Source organism: Atractosteus spatula, chromosome 22, assembly GCF_055471065.1.
Source record: "Atractosteus spatula isolate fAtrSpa1 chromosome 22, fAtrSpa1.hap1, whole genome shotgun sequence".
NCBI lineage: Eukaryota > Metazoa > Chordata > Actinopteri > Semionotiformes > Lepisosteidae > Atractosteus > Atractosteus spatula.
In genome coordinates this window covers 14,523,820-14,542,849 of record NC_142727.1, presented here as the reverse complement: position 1 = coordinate 14,542,849, position 19,030 = coordinate 14,523,820, and the positions used below count along the sequence as shown (strand labels likewise).

The following is a 19,030-nucleotide window of genomic DNA, read 5'->3' as shown; positions in this document are numbered from 1 at the left end:
TACAATATACAGAAAAAACCCAAGCAAAACAGTGTGAAGACTTTTCAAGGCTAGGATGTTTGACCAATGGGACGTCTTTTGGGGGTTAATTAAATCCCTGTCCCATTAAACTCTGCTCCCCCGTGTCTCCTTCCAGATTGATAAGTCTATCTGTAGTGTAATGGAGCTTCTCCATCTGACACATAACAAATGAATTGGCCGATGATTTATAGTGGAAGGGGAGTTCTCCTTGATAGGGAAAGGGTGGCAGTCCTTTCCTGGCTGCTTAAGGGGTCAGTGGAAAGACTCCCCCCCCACCATTCCCCATAGCACACGCACAGTGTCTGTGGAGACCCCGGCATGTCACTGTATTAAAGAGCTGGGGAGAAAGCAATGCCTGAGCCATGAGGATACTGCTCAGGCAACTCAACTGTTACAGTTGTCTCGAACATCTGACAAGCCCCGTGCAGAGAATCGGCACCTCAGAATATTTTCAGGATTTTCTCATCTGTCGAGAGGTTTTTTTTAAAAACTTTTTATTTAGCGATGAAAGGGTTCACAAACCACATAACCAAAACGGCAGAATAAACATTTGCCTTCATCTTACATTTCTGCCACATTGTGTATATATAAAATGAACTATTTACACTATGCCAGCAGCTATGGAGGGCCATACAAAAAAAATACAATTGTCTGATAAGATACACAACAAACAACAAACAAGTCTACACATAGATATCACAGTATATTTTCTCAGAAGCTAGAATCGGGTCCCTGTAGGGAGATAAATTGAATCCACGTTCTGTTAAGATGTTTAAGAATAACGTAAAAGAAAATGAACAAACAACATTTTAGTATTATTTTAATAATATCCTGTCCATGGTGTCTCCTGCCTTGTGCCCGTTGCTTGCTGGGATAGGCTCCGGCTCCCTCGCAACACTGTGTTGGATAGAACGGTTCGAAAATGGATGGATGGATTTTTTTCTGACTGATAATAGCAGTTCTGAAGAGGCACAAGAGGTTTCGGTGGTCAGATTGGTTATAATTATCGGATATTTTCCACCAGCCTTTTGGAAACAATGTATTGAAACATACAGTATACCTTTGTGGAAGGGGATTTCAATCTTCATTGATATCCACATGTTATCACTAAAGATTTTACAAATCGTTCTGTAATCCTCTGAATAGCCTCTAAAAAACAGAATAATAATTCCTCACAATTATAAAGATTTAATCCCAAAGTACTTTGGATAAGTAACCTGAAGTGGTGCTCCGATGAAGGAAAGTGTGTCAGCCAGTATGCTTTGGAAATTGTTTCACTACAGTTCTAATCATTATGAGCAGAGCAATTACGTTTAAATGCATTGTTTGTTTTTAAGCTTTAATGTTAAATGTGAAGCATCGCTTGCTTTGTGTCTCATTAGAGCAAATTACATCTGAAAAGTTATCGCACCCATTGTTTCTGATGATTTCACTTATCATTCCTGAACAGACAGGATTGTAGATGACGTGACTTTATAATGTGACACAAATCAACTAAACAAGGTTCTAATTTCTAAATGCAATGAGGACAGCATCTGTCTAAATGACTTGAGATTTTTATTTTATTCTCTCCCTTAAAACCCATCCATATCCCTGAAGCACTTCCTTTAAAAAATAAACCCATGTTGACTTATGACGGAAAATTGAATTTTTTATTGCGAGAAAAGTTTGTCATTCTGAGGTTTTTTCCAAATCATTTAAAATGTAATCTAATAAAAACACGTTTACTTCATACAAGTCATAACCTTGGTCGCAACACTTAGGCAATAAGTTAACCCAATAAAAGATTTGCTGCTAATTAGAAATATTGTATTTCGAGATCAGTGAGAAAGTTACTCACGCTACAGAAAACTGCATTGCGACCCACATTCAGAATCTGTAGGCCTCATTCTGCTTGTCAGACAGTGACAGTGACGTCTAACGACCCCTTCTCATTTTGCTAGGTATTTATGTATTCATTTCGTTTTTGGTTCATTTATTTTCAATCTGGGCAAGCGGTATTATGGAAAGTGTGTTCAACCAAATAAAGCACCGCTGGAAGCTCTGTTTGGCTTGAATATCATGTAATGCATCCCTGTTTAAATATCCACAGTATGGCCATCGCATTTCCACACCGTATAATGAGATAGGGCGGATTAAATTGTCTTAGCATGATGGGTCCTGACTAATGCAGCGGAGGAGTGTTGATACAACTGGGGGTCCTACTTTGAAGTCAGCCGCAGGTGTGGATGAGCTGGGCAATCTGTTGGCTTTTTTTTAGTGGGATGCAAAGGGTCACGCGATATTCAGCTCAAAACGGTACAACACCCCAAGAAGCAAGGCGATTACACACCTGGATCTGAGTCATCCATGCCCAGTCTTAGGTCAGCTTGTAAACCAGCTCGGCAACATAGCCACTAAGCTGGGCTTTGTTCTGGTCTACATAGCACAAAGGGGACATAAAGCATGGCCTAAGGGAAATAAAAAGAACGACGACAAAGTCGATCAGAGACTGAAGGGTCATGAACTATTTTTTAAGATTAATGGGTGCTTCCTTGGACAGGCGTAAAAGATTTAAATGGCTTTTAGTTGGTGGGGGGTTAATGAAGTCACAATGAGTTTGATGGATTTGTTTCTTGTTTCCCACCTCATCCATTGTAATATTACGTCACTTCAACACCAAAACTATTATTAACATTATTAATATTTAAAAGGTGGGATCTCATGAGAGTACACGCGAAATGAGTGGGCGACTTTGCTCTTGAAATTATCTTCAAATAATTATGCTGATTACATAAATTGGGGGAATTCACAATCTTTCACAGGGTTCCCTCAGGTGATTTCCTGTCATACACTTTGCATTTAGCAATATGTTAACACTGGGCCTAAAAACACAATGCTGTGCATGGAAACGTCAATGGACTACATCCGACAGGAACCGCCGACTGAAACTGTAATACCCATGCTGATACAGTAAGTCTTTTTGTTCGGATTAGTTCAGCTTAACCCTGAATCCAATTTCTGTAAAAAAAAAGAAAAGAAAATGGAATAATTAAACACGACCTGACATTTAAAAAAAAAGAAAGAAGGTTCCATAAAAGCAGACAAACAAATCAACCAAATTATGCGACTCCATTAATTTGCCAAGATTCATTTTGTTTAAACAAAACCAATCTTATCCAAAACAAATGTGTTCCGTGAATGGAAATTGGCCTCTCTGTTGTTTTTTTTTTAAATGTTAAGGTACTTGTTTCTGCTTTCACAGCACAATTAAACGTTCCACAGGATTCGCTTTTGAATCAGTCGAGATAAACAGAAGCCTGCAATCAGACCACTTTTTTGTTCTGGATTCTGACACAACAAATGCGACTGTGCACAGGATTCTCTTCTTCGGAAAAAATAAACACACGCCTCTGCAGTTTTTTTAAGTGAATATTACAGGGAAGACACTGAAGGTTCCCCTTGTTTACTTTACATGCTTCAGAATTAAATACTTGAGACGACAGATAAACATTCGTGCTGCTAAGGACACCACTACACAACGTCTATGGAATAACGTGTCCTGTGCAACTGTTAGTTGTTCCTAGAAAAGGAATGATGCACTTCCGCAGTGCTACATGCAATAAATTCCAAGGTTTAAACATTTCACATGTGCTTCATGGACAAACGCATCATTCATTGATACCAGGAAACACCACGGGACAAGTCCCATGACTGACTTCCCTTTTAAATTAATTATTGATTTATTGAGTGGCTGTTATATGAAATTTGTTGGAATGTAGCGGTTAAAGTTGAAAAGAAATGCAGAGCCTTGAGTGTCATGAATTCTTGGCTTGTTCTTCAGTACAGTTCCACACGGTAATGTTCTCCAAGGAGCAAACTCGCACACCCAGGTTTCGTTTCAGGCTGAACGTTTTGTGATTCTGGTGATTCACGAACAAACAATCAAAATACTTAAAAAAAAAAAGTTGCTTCAGGGTTTGTTTACACATAGTAGCAGAGCCGTGTTCTGAAAAAAAAAAAGTGCTCTTAAAGTGAAGTCATTTTTAACTGTGACCCTGCCTTTTTGTCGTGTATCATTAGATGTTCCTCTCAAAACTGGAAAGCCAATTTAATTTTATGAAAGTACTGGCATTAGCAAAAAAAAACTGGGTGCTCTCTGTTCAGCCTGCAATCAAACAGCTTCAAACATGAGCACTTCAACTGGTTTGTTCAACTATCTGACTTTTTGCCGTTAGAAATAACCTCTTACAGAGGAAAGAAAATGGAAGGAACCTTTGTTGCATTTTTTAGGCATATTCTCTTAATTAAAAAGCCAGGCGATGCCTTGTTTTTGTGGGTAGTCCAGGGTAAAAGGTTGCAAATTTTCTGCAGCTCAGAAAAATGTCAGAAGCATACATGAAATGGCACTTTATTGAAAGGGTAGTGTTATGTTCATTGTAAATTTAAAATGTATTCATTCCTCCTAAAACAAGAATGATCAGCAATAAGCTGTGGTACATGAAACACCTCAATCATACAAACCTCAAGTGATGTAAAAACAGCTTCCCATACAGCACATAACAATTGAGATATTGTATACTTTTAACAAGTCTTATTCAATGAAATACATACTGGTAGCCGTGTAACATAAAGAGATGTTGGACAGGACAGGAGGTTTTGGGTAAAATGAAATCTCAGCTCTGTAATCAAAGGGGTCCAACTCCAGCACTTGAGCAGTTTTCATTCCAGATCAGCTCTAAATAATTTAAGTTGAAATCAGCTTCAATGGAGCAGTTTAGCATATTTTTTCCAGTTCTTAAGATGCTGCTGATATAAAGAAACACATAAGCTCTCCTGGGCTGGACCAGGGCACTCCTGTTTTATGATCAACTGTCTTATTAGGATTAGCCCTTCTGAGTCTAATATGGACCCTACAGAAATCCTCAAAGTCCTCTACAGGTGACAAAAGTTTTATATTTCATCGCTCAGTAATGATTAATTTTTCTTCCCTACGTTGAAATGCAAAGTATGCATTTCAGTGCAGTGATAGAAGTGAACCAGTTTAGTGAGCTTCACTACCAGAGAAGCTAACTAATTACTTGAGATATCTTGGCTTTGGGATTCAATGGAGAACAGGCTGAAAATTATTACTGACCTGTCACTAAAACTTAGAATCTGCATTTTTTTTTTCACTTATCATAGAGGCCCCTTACAGTTTTTGGAGCATGAAATAATCCTGTTCACAGACAGGATGCAGTGTGCAGTCTTGGTGCTTGCATGCTTGCATGTGCACTCACACAACAGGATATCACTAGGGGGCAGTACTCACATACAGCATCCGTGTTTCCCTAACTGGGGGGTCGGGGTCCCCTAGGGCACTAGTGGCGGGGAGGGGGTCTCTGGGGGCTTGCGAAGATGTGACTAATCTATTCTCTTGCCCTGCTCTCAGCAAAGCAGTCGAAAGTGATTTCACGCTTTTTAATGCAGACACTGCCAGGCACCATCTGATGCAAACAATCCAAGGCGCCTCGTGAAAGCCTTACTTCACGCTGTCAGGCAAGCGCCCTTCCTCAAAAAGTAAAAGGTTTTTTGTTTTCGAGCACGTGGAGTTTTGTTCTGAAAACCGAAATCTCTTATTCTTTTGATATCTACCTGCTGTAATCGCGATCTCGCTGACGCCTTTTTCCAGGCGACTCAAAAGGACTAGGGTGTCAGAATCTCTATAAAAGTTTTTTGTCTTACATCTCAACTGGAGAGCAGAGCAGGAGGAGGCCAAGTAACTTGCTCACACAGTCAGGGGCTGGAACAGGGAACATTTTTGACAGTACCCTGTTTTCCTTAACCACTACCGTACCCACTCTCCTCAACTGCTTGCTTTTAAAGTTGTTTCTCTTTTGCTTCTTTAAGTGGGTGCAACCACTGTACTGCCAAAGAGTAAACACACACACACGCATACCCTTCCCACTGAGTTGCACGGAGCTTAACAAATGTATTTTTTATTTTTTTCAAAATTGTATTTTTACAAAACAGGACGACTACCGAAAAGTTAGTCGACAGAACAGATCGTTTTGGTGTTTTTTTTTTACAGAACACATGTTTGCACTATTCAGAAACACTTCTTCAAAACCATCGGAACAATCCCTTCGATGCTCATCCCATCACAAGCCTCACCCACGAAAATCACACTCTGACTGGACCATGACAAGATGGGATCCAAAGACCAGATAGCAGGCAGACTGGCTGGCTGTTCCCCTTCTAATAAAAGTCAGATTGAGGTGGTTTACACAGATTGTGCTTAATATTTATATATATTCTGTTGTCATTGATCACAACAGAAGAGTGCAATCGTATCTTGCTTTTTTAAGGGTATACTTTCTACAAAAAATTGGCACATTCAGACATGAACTTTATAATATCGGACAATAATCGACAGTTTCCTTTCTTTCTTATAAATACAATATATTCTCTTTCTTTCGCAGCACCTGAAATCCACATAGAAACCTTACAAAGATGGGTATGTACAGGTGAAGGTGAGGGATCAGATGCACACAAACCCACAAATCATAAATAAAAAAATGCAAAAGTCCATAGCTCTCATTAGACAAGGCAGGTCATAATCACGTCCAGTACTCTTCTTTTCTTCGGGTGTTCTGTTCCTCGGAAGAAGCTGGGAGTCGCGGAAAAATGGAGATGTACTGCAGCAGAAACGCCGAGAAAAAATACTTCAGACAGTCCCTCTCTTTCTGCTTATCTCTTTTCCTGAAAATAAATAAAGAAGTGATCAACCTGTAAGTATGCCATCTTTCATGACATGTTTATGTTGTAAAGACACAATTCAAGCTGTACAGTGAGAGGTCTTGGCCAAGCACAATGGATCCCAGTGTTCATGTGTGACACAGAGACCGATTTGAGCTCCTGCTTCCAGTGTGATAGATCTTCTCGTCGGATGTTACTTGTGGGTCTGTAAGAGGGTGCCATAGTGGTTCAGAATGTAGTCAAGAGTTTTGGCACATTGTGCCAGAGGAGTGAATTGAAGGATAAACCAATAATCATAATGGATGACGTGGCTTTGTTCTGAAACACCATTTCTTCCTCTTCTAATCTCACGTGAAACACTTAATGAGCACACATGCACCGGCAGCCCATGCAGGCCAGATATATGACATGGGTGCTAACAGTATTTTGTCAGGGCCCTCCATAAACAACATGCTGCTGTGCGTCGTAGAGCTTTTGTATTACACTATCCCAGCAAAAACAAGAGGAGGTCAGTAAAGGTACAATTACATTCTGAAGTGATTTGATTAGTTTAGTTTTTTTGGCATCTTACTTAAAAAAAAAATCCTTCCAAACTAAAGACTCAGAACAAAACACAAGATCCAGTGTTGGTTTCCTAGAGATGCTTGGCACACCCTTCACCGATCACCACGCATGAAAGTCAAAGGGCTTCGATGATCTTCGAATGGATTACATGTTCAGAGCAGGAAAGGGGGACCTCAGAAGAAAATAAAAGCGAGCCCCAGTTGAGGAATCCCGTCCATCAAGGCCATCCATTGAGGGGATCCGTCCAAGTGGAAAAGCTAAAACTGAAGTCCAGACCTCACGACAGGAAGGGTGTAACCTGAAACTCCTTCCCCGTGGAAAACACAGCCCCCTTTTGTGCGCGCTTGCTTTCATGTCCCCCAGTGGAAACCCGAGAGATCAGTCACTTCAGAGGGATTGTGACTTCATGTTGACCTCCGGTCCAGAGCTAGTGGAGTCTGAGGGCAGAGCCTTTCGCTGTGAAAGAGTGAAGGAAAGCCTGGAACCTCTCAGCCTCTTCTGGTTTTGCGGTGAAGCGATCACAAGGAGGTCCGATTACCTTTGAAGTCTTTCTGATCTTCGGAGGAATCATAATTCTTAGAATTTGTTTTTCAAAAATACCTAGTCTTTACATAATGTTAGCAATAATTATGTACTATACAAGAAAACCTGTTTCGTGTAGTACTTGAATAAATTAATCTACTACTCCCTACGGCTTTTCCCCAGTGCTGGGTAAGACGTTTCTAAAAGTACAAAATTCTTTCACAGTAGGCCTCTCTTCAGCTTTATTAATTTTACATCTTAAGAATTGCGAATTGCATTTTTAATAATGCTTTTAGAGAAAATTATTGCCTTGATTTCTGACATTTTCAGCATTCACGATTCTGTATGTTCCATAATAAATCTTTGAGCTCCTTCGTTCATTATGAATCATATATATTCGTTTGGGTGGCACTGAAGTTGTTGATCTTGTGCTTTGTGGTGCATTTAAATTTAAACACATATCTAATGACTGTGATTTCAACATTGGGTGTAGGATACTCAGATTGTAAATGGATATCAATCATAAGTAGAAATGTTACAGAATTCAAAAGTATGGAAGAAAACAAAAACAAGGAAAAGTGTTAGCTTTCAACACTGAACAGACCTGTAACATTACTAACTAATCGGCTGCCTAAGGGGGAAACATGCTTTTTTTAAAAACATGTTGCTGCTGCAAAGCCACAGAGAGGATAAAAAGTGTGTGGGTTTAGGGCTTTAGATTCTGTGATGATCATTTGAAGTTTGTAATGGAGCTGAAATGGATGTGTGTCGCTGAAGTGGCAGCTGGAGCCCTGGGGACAGAAAAGGGTAAGGTGACGACGCTGCTGCCTCAACCTGTCTGTAAATAACCCTATCCCGAATCCTTAATCCTTAATCCTGCAGGGGTCTGCTCTTTGACATTAGGTGATTGAGTTGCCCCCTCCTCCAGCTGTTATGGGAAATGCACACCTGTAAAGCAAGCCCTAAGGTGTTTTTTTTTAATAGATTTAATTTCTTTTCATTTTTGCCGGTGCATTTTTGAAATATGACATGTCCTATGCCATGAAGCACAGTTTCAAAACCAGAATTAACAGGGGCTGGCGCACTGAATTAAATAATCAGAAATGGGAAAATAACAGCTATGGAAAATCTGCAGAACATAAAAAAATGTAATGTAATAAAGTTTTATTATTATTTTATTATTATAATAAATTATAATTTATTATTTTTTATTAAGTACTGCATCTGAATTTGACAAGGAGAACTAGATATCAAGCAACAGGAAGGGATCATTTCAAAAGTCGAAAAGGCTGTCACCTACTCCTTTGTAGCAATAAAATCCGATTCCACAACAAGTTACAAATTACAATTCAAAACTACAATCTGGAACAAAATCTCTGATGTACGGGTTTGGTTATGATGGATTTTTTCCATTAGTGTTATGAATGCAGCTTTAAAACCAAATGCTCCTTCCCACTCAATATTTACAGAATTAGAATGGGCGATTTTTGCATTTTTCTTTCACTGAAGAATAATTCTGTCTCCTCCAGGTTTAATAAACCTCGAATGGAACACTTTCGTTTTTATTAAAAAGATGGAAAGTAGAGACTGCTAATGTATATGGGCATACAGCCGGTCCCTGGTAAACAGTGAGGACAGGAAACAGAACGACACAACATGCAGAGAAACAATGCATGGAGAGGATTTTTTTCTCTGTGAGAACCATGTAACTATGGAGGGTTTGGGACCAAGAGCATAGGCTTTGTCCATGAGAAATAACGTATTTAACTTAAGATAAGTTCCCAACAGTTTAGACATGGGCGCATACATTAAGTGTAACGATAGCCCATAAAAAAAACAACATATAGAAAAAGATAGCATCACCAGCCAGCTCCTTTCACACTGCGGTTTCGACAAAACTATCAAAGTCATTCACTGCTCCAGGGTCTATTTTTTTTCCCACACGATGTTCATGTGTTTTCAAGTTAGCAATCCATCGGTTGAATCAGGAACATGGGGCACGGTCACAGGAGCTCTGAAGGACTTTAATGCCGGGGAATAGCGATGGATAATCTAAGGCACGCGTAATGGCGCCGTCTACAAGGGGAACATTTGAAAGGGTGTTAGATTTTGCTCTTCACAATATATTTTTTACAAGATAACCCCACAAGGCATCTTACGTTGCTGGCTTTTGGTGGCTTGAGTAACGGCACAGGCGCGGGGAATTGAAAAACAGGGAAAAACAGCCTGTAGTGGCTCATAACAAGGAGACCCGGACACCCACACTGGCACGTTTCCGCACGGAGTCCGTAACAGACCACCACAGCGACTCCTGCCCCCTCACCTCACTCCGCTCTGCAATCGGCCGGCTCCTTCCTGGCACGGGACCTCGAGACCCTGTCGAGCCCCTGGAAGACGAGCTCCCTGCCGTGGAGCAATTGCTCGACACCTGGCCCCTAGACAGGAAACTGGGTCTGCTGTAAGGGATGATGTCCTCGTCTGAGGAGGAAGATACGCAGTCGGGTTAGACGACAACAGCTGAACGATGAACTCATTTTAAACGCCAATACCTCTGCACCCCCCCCCCCCCCCCCAAATAAAAAAACGTAACAATAAAATTGATAAAATCGCTGACTTCTAGAATTTTATTTATGATTAGATGATGAACTGCTGCCTAATTGGTAAATCTAAACGAGGACGCGTGATGAAATCGAACTCCTAGAACACGCCAACCCCGCGGGCTGAGCTTGGACTGTTTTGCCCATGGGGGTGTAGAACAGGGGATGCGTCTGCTTCAGCCGTTCTCACCCTCTCTGTGTCGCTGTGCCGAGGCCTTCCTGTGGGGGGTGCTGTGCTCTGCCCGCCGCTCCACGGACGAGGGCGCGCTGCCGTCTCTCTCCAGCGATGAGCGGCTGCACTCCAGGCTGCCCGCTGAGACCTGAGGGAACTCATCCGCGGGGGGTGGCTCTGGAGGCGGGGGCAGGTCTGCACAGACAGCGCGAGTCACACCGTTAACCTCCTACGTCACACACATCCCTGTAACAGACCTGTATACCCCGTCACGTCATGTATGAACACTTCATGTGTCGGGTTTCTAAACCCACTATCTGGTTTAGACGTGACATGATTTATCTAATCATAATGTATTTATGCAGTTTCATGACAGATGGCATTATTCTGTTATAGTTCAGGTGGGTAGCTGCGTCAGCATGCGTAGGAACAAGTAATAGGTTTATTCCATGCTGAAAAAAAGAAGAAAGAGAACACAACGTTTCGGCCGTGGAGCCTTCTTCAGGTGTCACAGTCTCACAGTCTCATAACACCTCTTCAGGTGTTATAGTCTCATATATTTGTTATATACAGTATGTTTGTATGTTTGCATGTTTGCTCCTGCTCATTGTTTCTGCTGTACTTTACAAGACCAAAAAAAAATCCGCTTCTCCAACTCAATACAGACCATTAAAGAGTGAAATAAGTCCTTCCATTTTTAAGGTTTAACTGTTTTTGTCTGTTTTAAATGTAAATTAGTTAATTAGTTCTTAAAGTAATTGTTAAGGTTTCTAATCTCTTTTATGTGTCTGTTTCTTGCTTACCTTGGAAAGTTCCCACAAAATTATTATATGGATTTAAATGCTATTATTATTAAAAAAAACTACATTAAAAGTGCATGAGCAAATTGTGACACAAACTTACCTCCTTGGTTCAGTTCTCTCCTATACTGGACAGTCTTGGACGATTTCTTTTTGGCTCGTGACTTCTGTCCTGGGGGTGTGTGGGTGCTGTCACCTGGTGTGAGTCGAGCACGGCCTATAAAAATGAATCACGCACTACTTAATTGATTGTTCCCAATGACAAATGACTGAAAGGAATCATTGTAATGGTAAATTATTTTTAAAATAGCAAGTAAAGGATCAGACTTTGCTGAAAGGTAAAGGAAAGAAATACAGCATTTAAACCATGGAGCCTTCTTCAGCATGGAATGAAGCCGACACCCTACTTGAACGTCTAGATTTATTTTCAAATACTTTTTAAACTTATTTTCATTTTATAACCACCCTATGTCGTATGGCAATTGTCATGGCTCCTGTATTGCATGGTGAGACAAGCCCCTTCAACAAGCCCATCATTTAGATATTCACGTTTTGGCATGCTTAAAGCTCCATAGCCACTGGCAGGTGAGCTGACATTGATTGGAGGGATGGCACATTGTTCACTGACATCATTGCAAGCTTGCAGATTTCCAGGATTTACTGAATGCAGCAAAGTCAATGTAACTCAGGTGGCACTGAGCTATAAGCGAGCTTCTGGTTGGTGTACTCCAGTCACAGTCACCAAATGACTTCACCCTGACATTAACTTGCAATGCTTGGATTACAGAGATCCAACTTCACTTGGAAGTATTGTATAATTAGTTAAGCACAAGTCTGGTAAACAAGCAGCAAAATTGTTGTTAGTGTCCAAGGGAGCATGGTAGGTCAGTTGTGAAAGTTCACTAGTCTATTATGTAGATCCACTATGAACTTATTAGTGCACAAGGATTGGAAGGTTTATATGTTAATCTTGTCTCACTCTTAAAGTCTTAATCATTCTGGAGCAATAACCGGTATTCTTCTCCCAGGAGTAATTTAATTCAGTGACACTACAGAACCAATATAGTTTAAGGCATGTTTTATTGAGCTTTAAAAACAGTGTCTCTTTTCTTAAGGGTTTTTCACTTAAATAAGTTGGCCATTCCTGCACTTAAACTAGAAATATATAATTTAAATACTCTGATATAAACCATAATGAAACATAAGCTTAACAGGGAAATGTGACTTAAGGCTTATGAGACCAAAAATGTAACTTAATCTGTAAATGTGCTTGCAGCAAGCATAAACAACGTGTGTTCTTATGAAACGCCACTGGAGAGTTTTAAAATTCTAAAATATGCCATGACTGAAAGGTGAGAACCTAGCCTTAATGATCTTTCCTTCTGTTTCTGTGACTGATATTTCCTTTAGAGTTCTGTAAAGTTACAGTCTGTTACAGTGCTGTCCATTTCCAAAAAGCATTTTAGTTTCAAAACACGTCAAAGTCAGCATGTTTAAATGACCTAATGATTTTAACACTTTGCATAATCTTTAGAATACAAAAATAATGATGTGTACAGTATATATTTTTTTATTTCTATCCCTTATGGGAACTTGAGTTTATGACTGACCTGGCCCTGATGAGCTGACGTTATCCACACTCAGCACTGCGCCCTGGCTTGGGTCTCGGCGGTGGCCAGGCCGATGCATAGGTGAAGTGCTGACCTCAGAGCCTTCCTGCACCATCACCAGGTTGGGATTGGACTGTGTGAGTGGAGGGCTGGGAGCCCGGGGTACAGGAACTGGTCCACATGGCACCCTCCTAAAAGTAACAAACGGTCACCCACATGGAAATATTTGGCTTGACCTAATCCCTTATTCCTTATACCCAAGCACCAGTAGTGATAGTTGTCATGACACTTTTTAGTGCAATATGCAAGCGTTCTACCCCCATCAGATCTACTCTATTGCATGTTGCACACCGTGGCAAAAGGCAAAAGAAATGAGAGACATTTGGCCAGCCTACAAAAGTCTTCTCTAAACACTGATGCAGATTTCTTTGAACCCTTTGAAACCCTAACTAGCCTGAGATTGTGACTCTGTGGTAGGCAGTAGAAGATACTGTGGCAACTGTAAGCTATCCTAAGGTGAATTGTGCTGACACGGATTAGGGTAGGAACTAGTATTAAGTATCATTTGCTGAAGGTGGCTAGAACTGAACGGATTAATATGGATTCCTAATGAAAGAAGGAAATGTCAGATATTTTTGCACGCGGAAGCTTGGGGAGAGGAAAGAGTCGAGGGGCCAACACCGCAATAGTTGGACACCAATGGAGAGGAGGGGGTAAATTAATATTGTAATATAGCAGAACTAAAACAAGGCAATAATTTTTTGTAGGATTGTTCATCCGCATCCCCTCTGTCCCCTTTGACGCTTGACCAGGTTTCACGGAAGCGTGGTGTGGGTGTGCAGTACCTTGCGAGCTGTGGCATGTCGAGGTGGTGCAGCCGGGGGATGTCCTCTGAGGGTCGGCCCTCCTCTCGGGGGGAAGGGGTGAGCGTGGCTGTGGACTGGTGCCCGTAAGAGGTGGCTGGGGATGAGGCTTCTCCACGAGGCGGAGGGGTTGGCACATCCTCTGAGGGGCCGTCCGTCAGGTAGGTCCTCTCTGGCAGTGGGGGGCACCAGTCTTCTTCCTCAGAGCTGAGGGAGGGAAGTGGCCAATACCGGCACGTCAGTGACAGAAACAACATCACATGGCTCACTTCCAATAAGTACCGGATTGTAAACTTGTTAAATGCTTTAGGACTAGAGTGAGTAACCATGGTGGAAGAAACGCCATTTCAATATACGGGGCGAAAACCCACCCTCCAAGAAAAAAATAAAAGGTGGCGTTCCTATAAAACAGAAGATTTATCCCTGGATAGAGCCAATGTCAGGGGATTCACAAAAACAAGAATGGTCTATCTGCCACCGGGTTTTTATGGTTACACATGGAGAGGAGCCAATCATTAAACGACAAGCAAGGGGTTGAATACCATACAATATTGAGTTTTATTACAAGACTGAAGGACACCAAATATGGATAAAATAACTGCTGCAGAAGAGACAATTTCATACCACGCTGCATGGAAAGGACACTTCTACCAATCAGTGGATTGTGCAGCTAATTTATACATACATCACAGTAAGCAAACTGAACAAATTAATTCATTCCTGTTCGATATTGCTTTTCACACATGATTAACCCTTCCAGCAAATCAATCTAGATTGTCTCTTTCCAAAATTACCTGGAGTGTGTATTTAAGCAGAGTTATGCTTTTTATTTTTTTTGCAGCATGCACCTAGATTTCAGGCATTAAATACCTTCAAACAGCATTCAGTTACATTAGACCATATCATATTTCAGCTTTTAAAATTCCTGTGTGCAATGCGAGGGTGCACATTTTTTTTGACAATGGTAATCTGAACAAGGAGGACTGAATAATGATATTTCAGTTTGAAGAATTTACTAGCTGTAGTTTCTTTAATATAACTGACAAATCTTTTTTTCTAACACATTCGCATGAATTTGAAAGCAATTATCCATTAGGCGAGGGGTAACCAAAATTCATTCTAATTAAGTCATAATGCTGCCTGAGTCTGGTTAGCTCTAAAGGTCAATGGTATTGGTAGGAGGCATATCGATTTCCACTGTCAGTAGGATAATTAGCCACCCATCCCTCCAGCCACTAAGACTACTCTGACTCTCAGAATTAAAGACGGCATCAAGCTTCTTGGAAATGTAAATGACTTGAGTTAAAAAGGGCTGGAAATACGATCTTCTGAATCTGAGGCTTTCCCTACAGCAATTTCTACACCACATACTGTATGTCAAATCATGTTGGCATATAATTAACACTGAACGCACGGCATGAGACTATCGCTTTTCTGTCAAATGCATTTTGTCAGAAAACACGATTGATAATGTAGGAATGCAACAATACTGTACATGAATGTGCAGAAATGAAAGGATTCCAAAGACTCGATTCAAACTCAATTCACTAATTTTTATGAACAAAAATAAAATGAGATTTTTGAAAAACAGGTAAAAAGAACAGACAGGTCAGATCAGCTGGTACATAATCTACATCAAGTTAACATCTGATTTTAGATGCATCTGTGACGGACTAGTGGATGATAGTGCTCATTTTATAGGGAGAGAAAGCATTAAAAATACTATTTTGACAATAGGCTAATGTTATTCTAAAGGGCACAAAGTAGAAATCCTTGTCAAAACAGCTTAGTTTCATCGTGTTGTCTTTCCAATTGGATCTACCTGTCAGAAGCTGTTAAAAGCACCAGTTAATATGCCTGATTCCAGTAAATTCTTGCCAGTGGCGTCTTCCTGAGTTTCACAGTGTAACACAAAAACCTGATCTTCTTTCCCAGCCTCTGGCGCTCTTCAACCTTGTGCCCCAGTGTCATTAGAGTCTCATCTGTGCATGTAACGTTATTAACTAGTGTCAGTTCGAGAGGTAATTTGTAACTGAAGAGAGGATGAAAGCTGCCTTTATTAACAAGCTAGTGGTTACACATTAAGATGCTCAGCAAGAAGGCAGAGACTGAAGCTCTATTCACACATTTCATTAAGCCTATGGGAAGGAGAATCTAACAAAATCAGAACAAGAAATTCAAGGACGAGTGTGTTGAAAGAACGTGTGAATTTGTTAGGAGCTCCTCCCCCGTAATTACAAGGCATTCAGTACAGTGTGGTGAAAGATCACAGCCTATGATCTTATGTGACATCTTAATAACTTTCGCAGAATGAAAGGACTTTCTTGCACACTTCCAACCACACTGTGATAGAAAATGTACACACACACACACACAAGCTCAATAATGGCTCAGTCGAAAATATGTCACAATAACCCGGTTCAACCTTTTCGATTGTCTAAGGAAAAATGTTCACTGCTGTGTTGCCATCTTAGTGGTGTGCACTGTGCCGCAACACTAATGATACTTCTGGGGAGGCAGAGTATAAATGAATGAGCTCAACTTCTGCACAGAACGTGCAGTGGTCTGATTCTTTGGAAACTCTTAATATGACTAAGTTTAAAAGGGGTCACTGCGTTCCAAGAATTGACAACTCACCCTAGCTCTTCATCATCCCCGTCTTCCTCTGACTCTTCAACGCACTCTTCAAGCTCTCCAGCAGGAGGTGGTGGAGGTAAGGACTCGGTCCAGTTCAGAGAAGGTGTCTTCACTGCCTTTCCCATGGATTTCTGCTTCCCCAGTTTCACAGCTGCAACACAGGGACCCAGAGCTGACCCACTTAACACATGGCATCTTAAGAGAAGCCTCAATCAAAAGATCAGTGCTATTGTATGCATCTCGAACTATATTATACAGCACCATAGTAAGACTGATCAGATTTAACAGGTTAGCACGGACAGATAATTGAACAAATAAATTGGCTTTTTGCTATGAAAACAGAATCATCTTTTCATTAAGATACATTGTGGCAACAATGTTGCAATGTGTGGCAGAATACTAGAGTAAATAATAGTAAGAATATCTGACTTTTACAATTACGTAACAGGGTTATCATAAGAACACGGGAAGGGTCCGCAAACAAGAGGCCATTCGTCTCTTCCAGCACCATTAGGGGCTTTTAGCAATCGAAATCATTCTAGATCTGCATGATAGATGATCAGGACAATGTCCGTAACGTTCAGTACAAAGCACAGCTTTCTCTTACCATTGTCCGTCCTGGAGCGGTCGGGCTGGGCATACTGAGACCCTGAGGGTCCCGGCTGTGCCATCCAGTGCCCTCCCTCCTGATCAGGGCTGTAGGGGCCCTGGGTGGCAAAGGGCATGACAGGCGTGCTGGCATAGGGAGTAGCGTGCTGGGAGTAGGGGGAGTTGAAGGTGCGGAGGTCCTCGCTGGTGGGGTCAATGGTGCTATAGATAGGCCCCTCATTGGACCCAGAGCTAAATTTCTCCGTCTGACTGAGATAATTAGAGATCCCGGCTTCTGCAAAAAAAAAAGCAGTGGGCGATGAAATATGACATGTTTCATTCGACCTGGAGTAAGATTATATCCTTACTTGACCGCACCTCTGGCCCTCGAGATCCACAGTCGTGTGCAAATTATAGGTGGTTTTAAATGGTCAAAGAGTAGATAGGAGGAAAATGTGTTGGCTAGGACTAAGTACACAAATTAATCAGTCCAACAAATTCACTTCAAGCTCAGCTGAAATGAAAAAAAAAATCTGTAAGGCACTGTGGCTGTTCAGGACTTTGATTCTGTCTATAAAAAGGAGAGTTTCAGTTTAAGCCAGTACATTTCACATTACTGCACATGGTCACAACCTACGATGGCCATATGCTGAAACAGAGAAGGCAGTGAGGCTTACCATTGTAGTACCTCTCAGCGGAGTCGTGCTTGGCTGTGCAGCAGGTCACCGACTCCTTGCCGCTGTGGACCAGGTTGGTGGTGGGCCAAGAGTCGGCCAGCCAGGGGTAGTTGCCCATGTTGGTGCCAAGCATACCAGGTCTAAAGGAGACGAAAGACACAGCAGTCAATATCAGTGTTATTTACCAGTCAGTGTCAGTGCTCCAATGCGGCGCCGCTAAATGCTTCCAATAAAACAAATCTTCATCTCATGCTTTCTGCACTAAGCCTATCTCCAACTATGCCCAAGAGAAACAGCATGAAATGTAAAAGTAAAGGGTCATTTATTCTGTCTTGCCTGTATGTGTAATGTCACTCATCCTCCCGGTTCCTGCTCAGAGTAAACTGTAATTTTATGTCATACCTGCCATTGATGAGACCAGATCCCTCTCCATGAGAAAATCCAACTGCAGGAAAATCAAAAATAAAACAGTAAATAAAAGCAATCTGAATTTTACCACGGGCATTTTTACCCAATAATTATCATTCAGCTGGAAAATCGGAAATGATAACAAGATAAGATTGAAAGATGCTTCCTTACCTGCAGGAGTATAAGCAAAGGAAGCTGTAAAAGAGAGACACTCTATGAGAACATCATCTTTAGAGAGGAGACACCACTTTAAAACACATAAAAGCCAAGCCTGTGTGGTTCTTATTGCATAGCGCCCAAACACAAATTAGAAAGACATCTAAATCAGTTTGAATAATCCTCATCACGTCTAACTCAAACGAAATAAAGCCCGAGGTCAGAACTGAACAGGTCTGCTGCTCACTGCTGGTGGGAAGCACCAGCAGACCGGACCGCGATCTGACTGGGAAAGAGGATGTGTCAGTGCAGTGGGCAGTCCGCGGCTGACCTGTGTAGTGGCTGAGCTCCTTTCTCTTCTTGCGGCGACAGTAAATCCACACGCTGAAGCCCATCAGGATGACCCAGCAGGCCCCCCCGATGCCTGCGATGAAGGCCGGCTGCTTCACCACGTCTGTGATCTGCTCTGCTAAGCTCACGTTCTCACCAGGCTCCGCCGGCGCTGAGGGCTGGTCCGAGGGCAGCTCTGTGAAATGGACACAAGCAGAAATCAGACGGGCGCTGGTCAGATCAGCTGCAGAGCTGAGAAGAACTAGCTTTTCAGTTCCAGACTGTATAAAGTTTTTTGTTTTTTTTCTCCACTGACGTTAATCATGAAAGGATATCGCTGTGTTATATTAACACAGCAGTTCAGCAGT

The 19,030-nt window shown here is 41.5% G+C and overlaps 1 protein-coding gene across 1 annotated transcript in view; it reads right to left on the bottom strand.

The window, feature by feature from the left end:
- Positions 1-5,962: 5,962 nt before the first annotated feature.
- Positions 5,963-19,030, bottom strand: part of LOC148816852 (roundabout homolog 2-like) — an 87,472-nt gene continuing 74,404 nt past the window's right edge. The window contains exons 17-28 of the mRNA XM_088939630.1: positions 18,664-18,858; positions 18,348-18,371; positions 18,171-18,213; positions 17,769-17,908; positions 17,111-17,386; positions 16,504-16,654; positions 13,849-14,073; positions 13,004-13,194; positions 11,497-11,610; positions 10,612-10,788; positions 10,148-10,302; positions 5,963-6,741 (exon numbers count right to left, since the gene is read on the bottom strand). Of these exons, the coding sequence (XP_088795756.1) occupies positions 6,730-6,741; positions 10,148-10,302; positions 10,612-10,788; positions 11,497-11,610; positions 13,004-13,194; positions 13,849-14,073; positions 16,504-16,654; positions 17,111-17,386; positions 17,769-17,908; positions 18,171-18,213; positions 18,348-18,371; positions 18,664-18,858 (1,703 nt within the window). The 3' untranslated portion in view covers positions 5,963-6,729. The remainder of the gene's footprint in view (positions 6,742-10,147; positions 10,303-10,611; positions 10,789-11,496; positions 11,611-13,003; positions 13,195-13,848; positions 14,074-16,503; positions 16,655-17,110; positions 17,387-17,768; positions 17,909-18,170; positions 18,214-18,347; positions 18,372-18,663; positions 18,859-19,030) is intronic.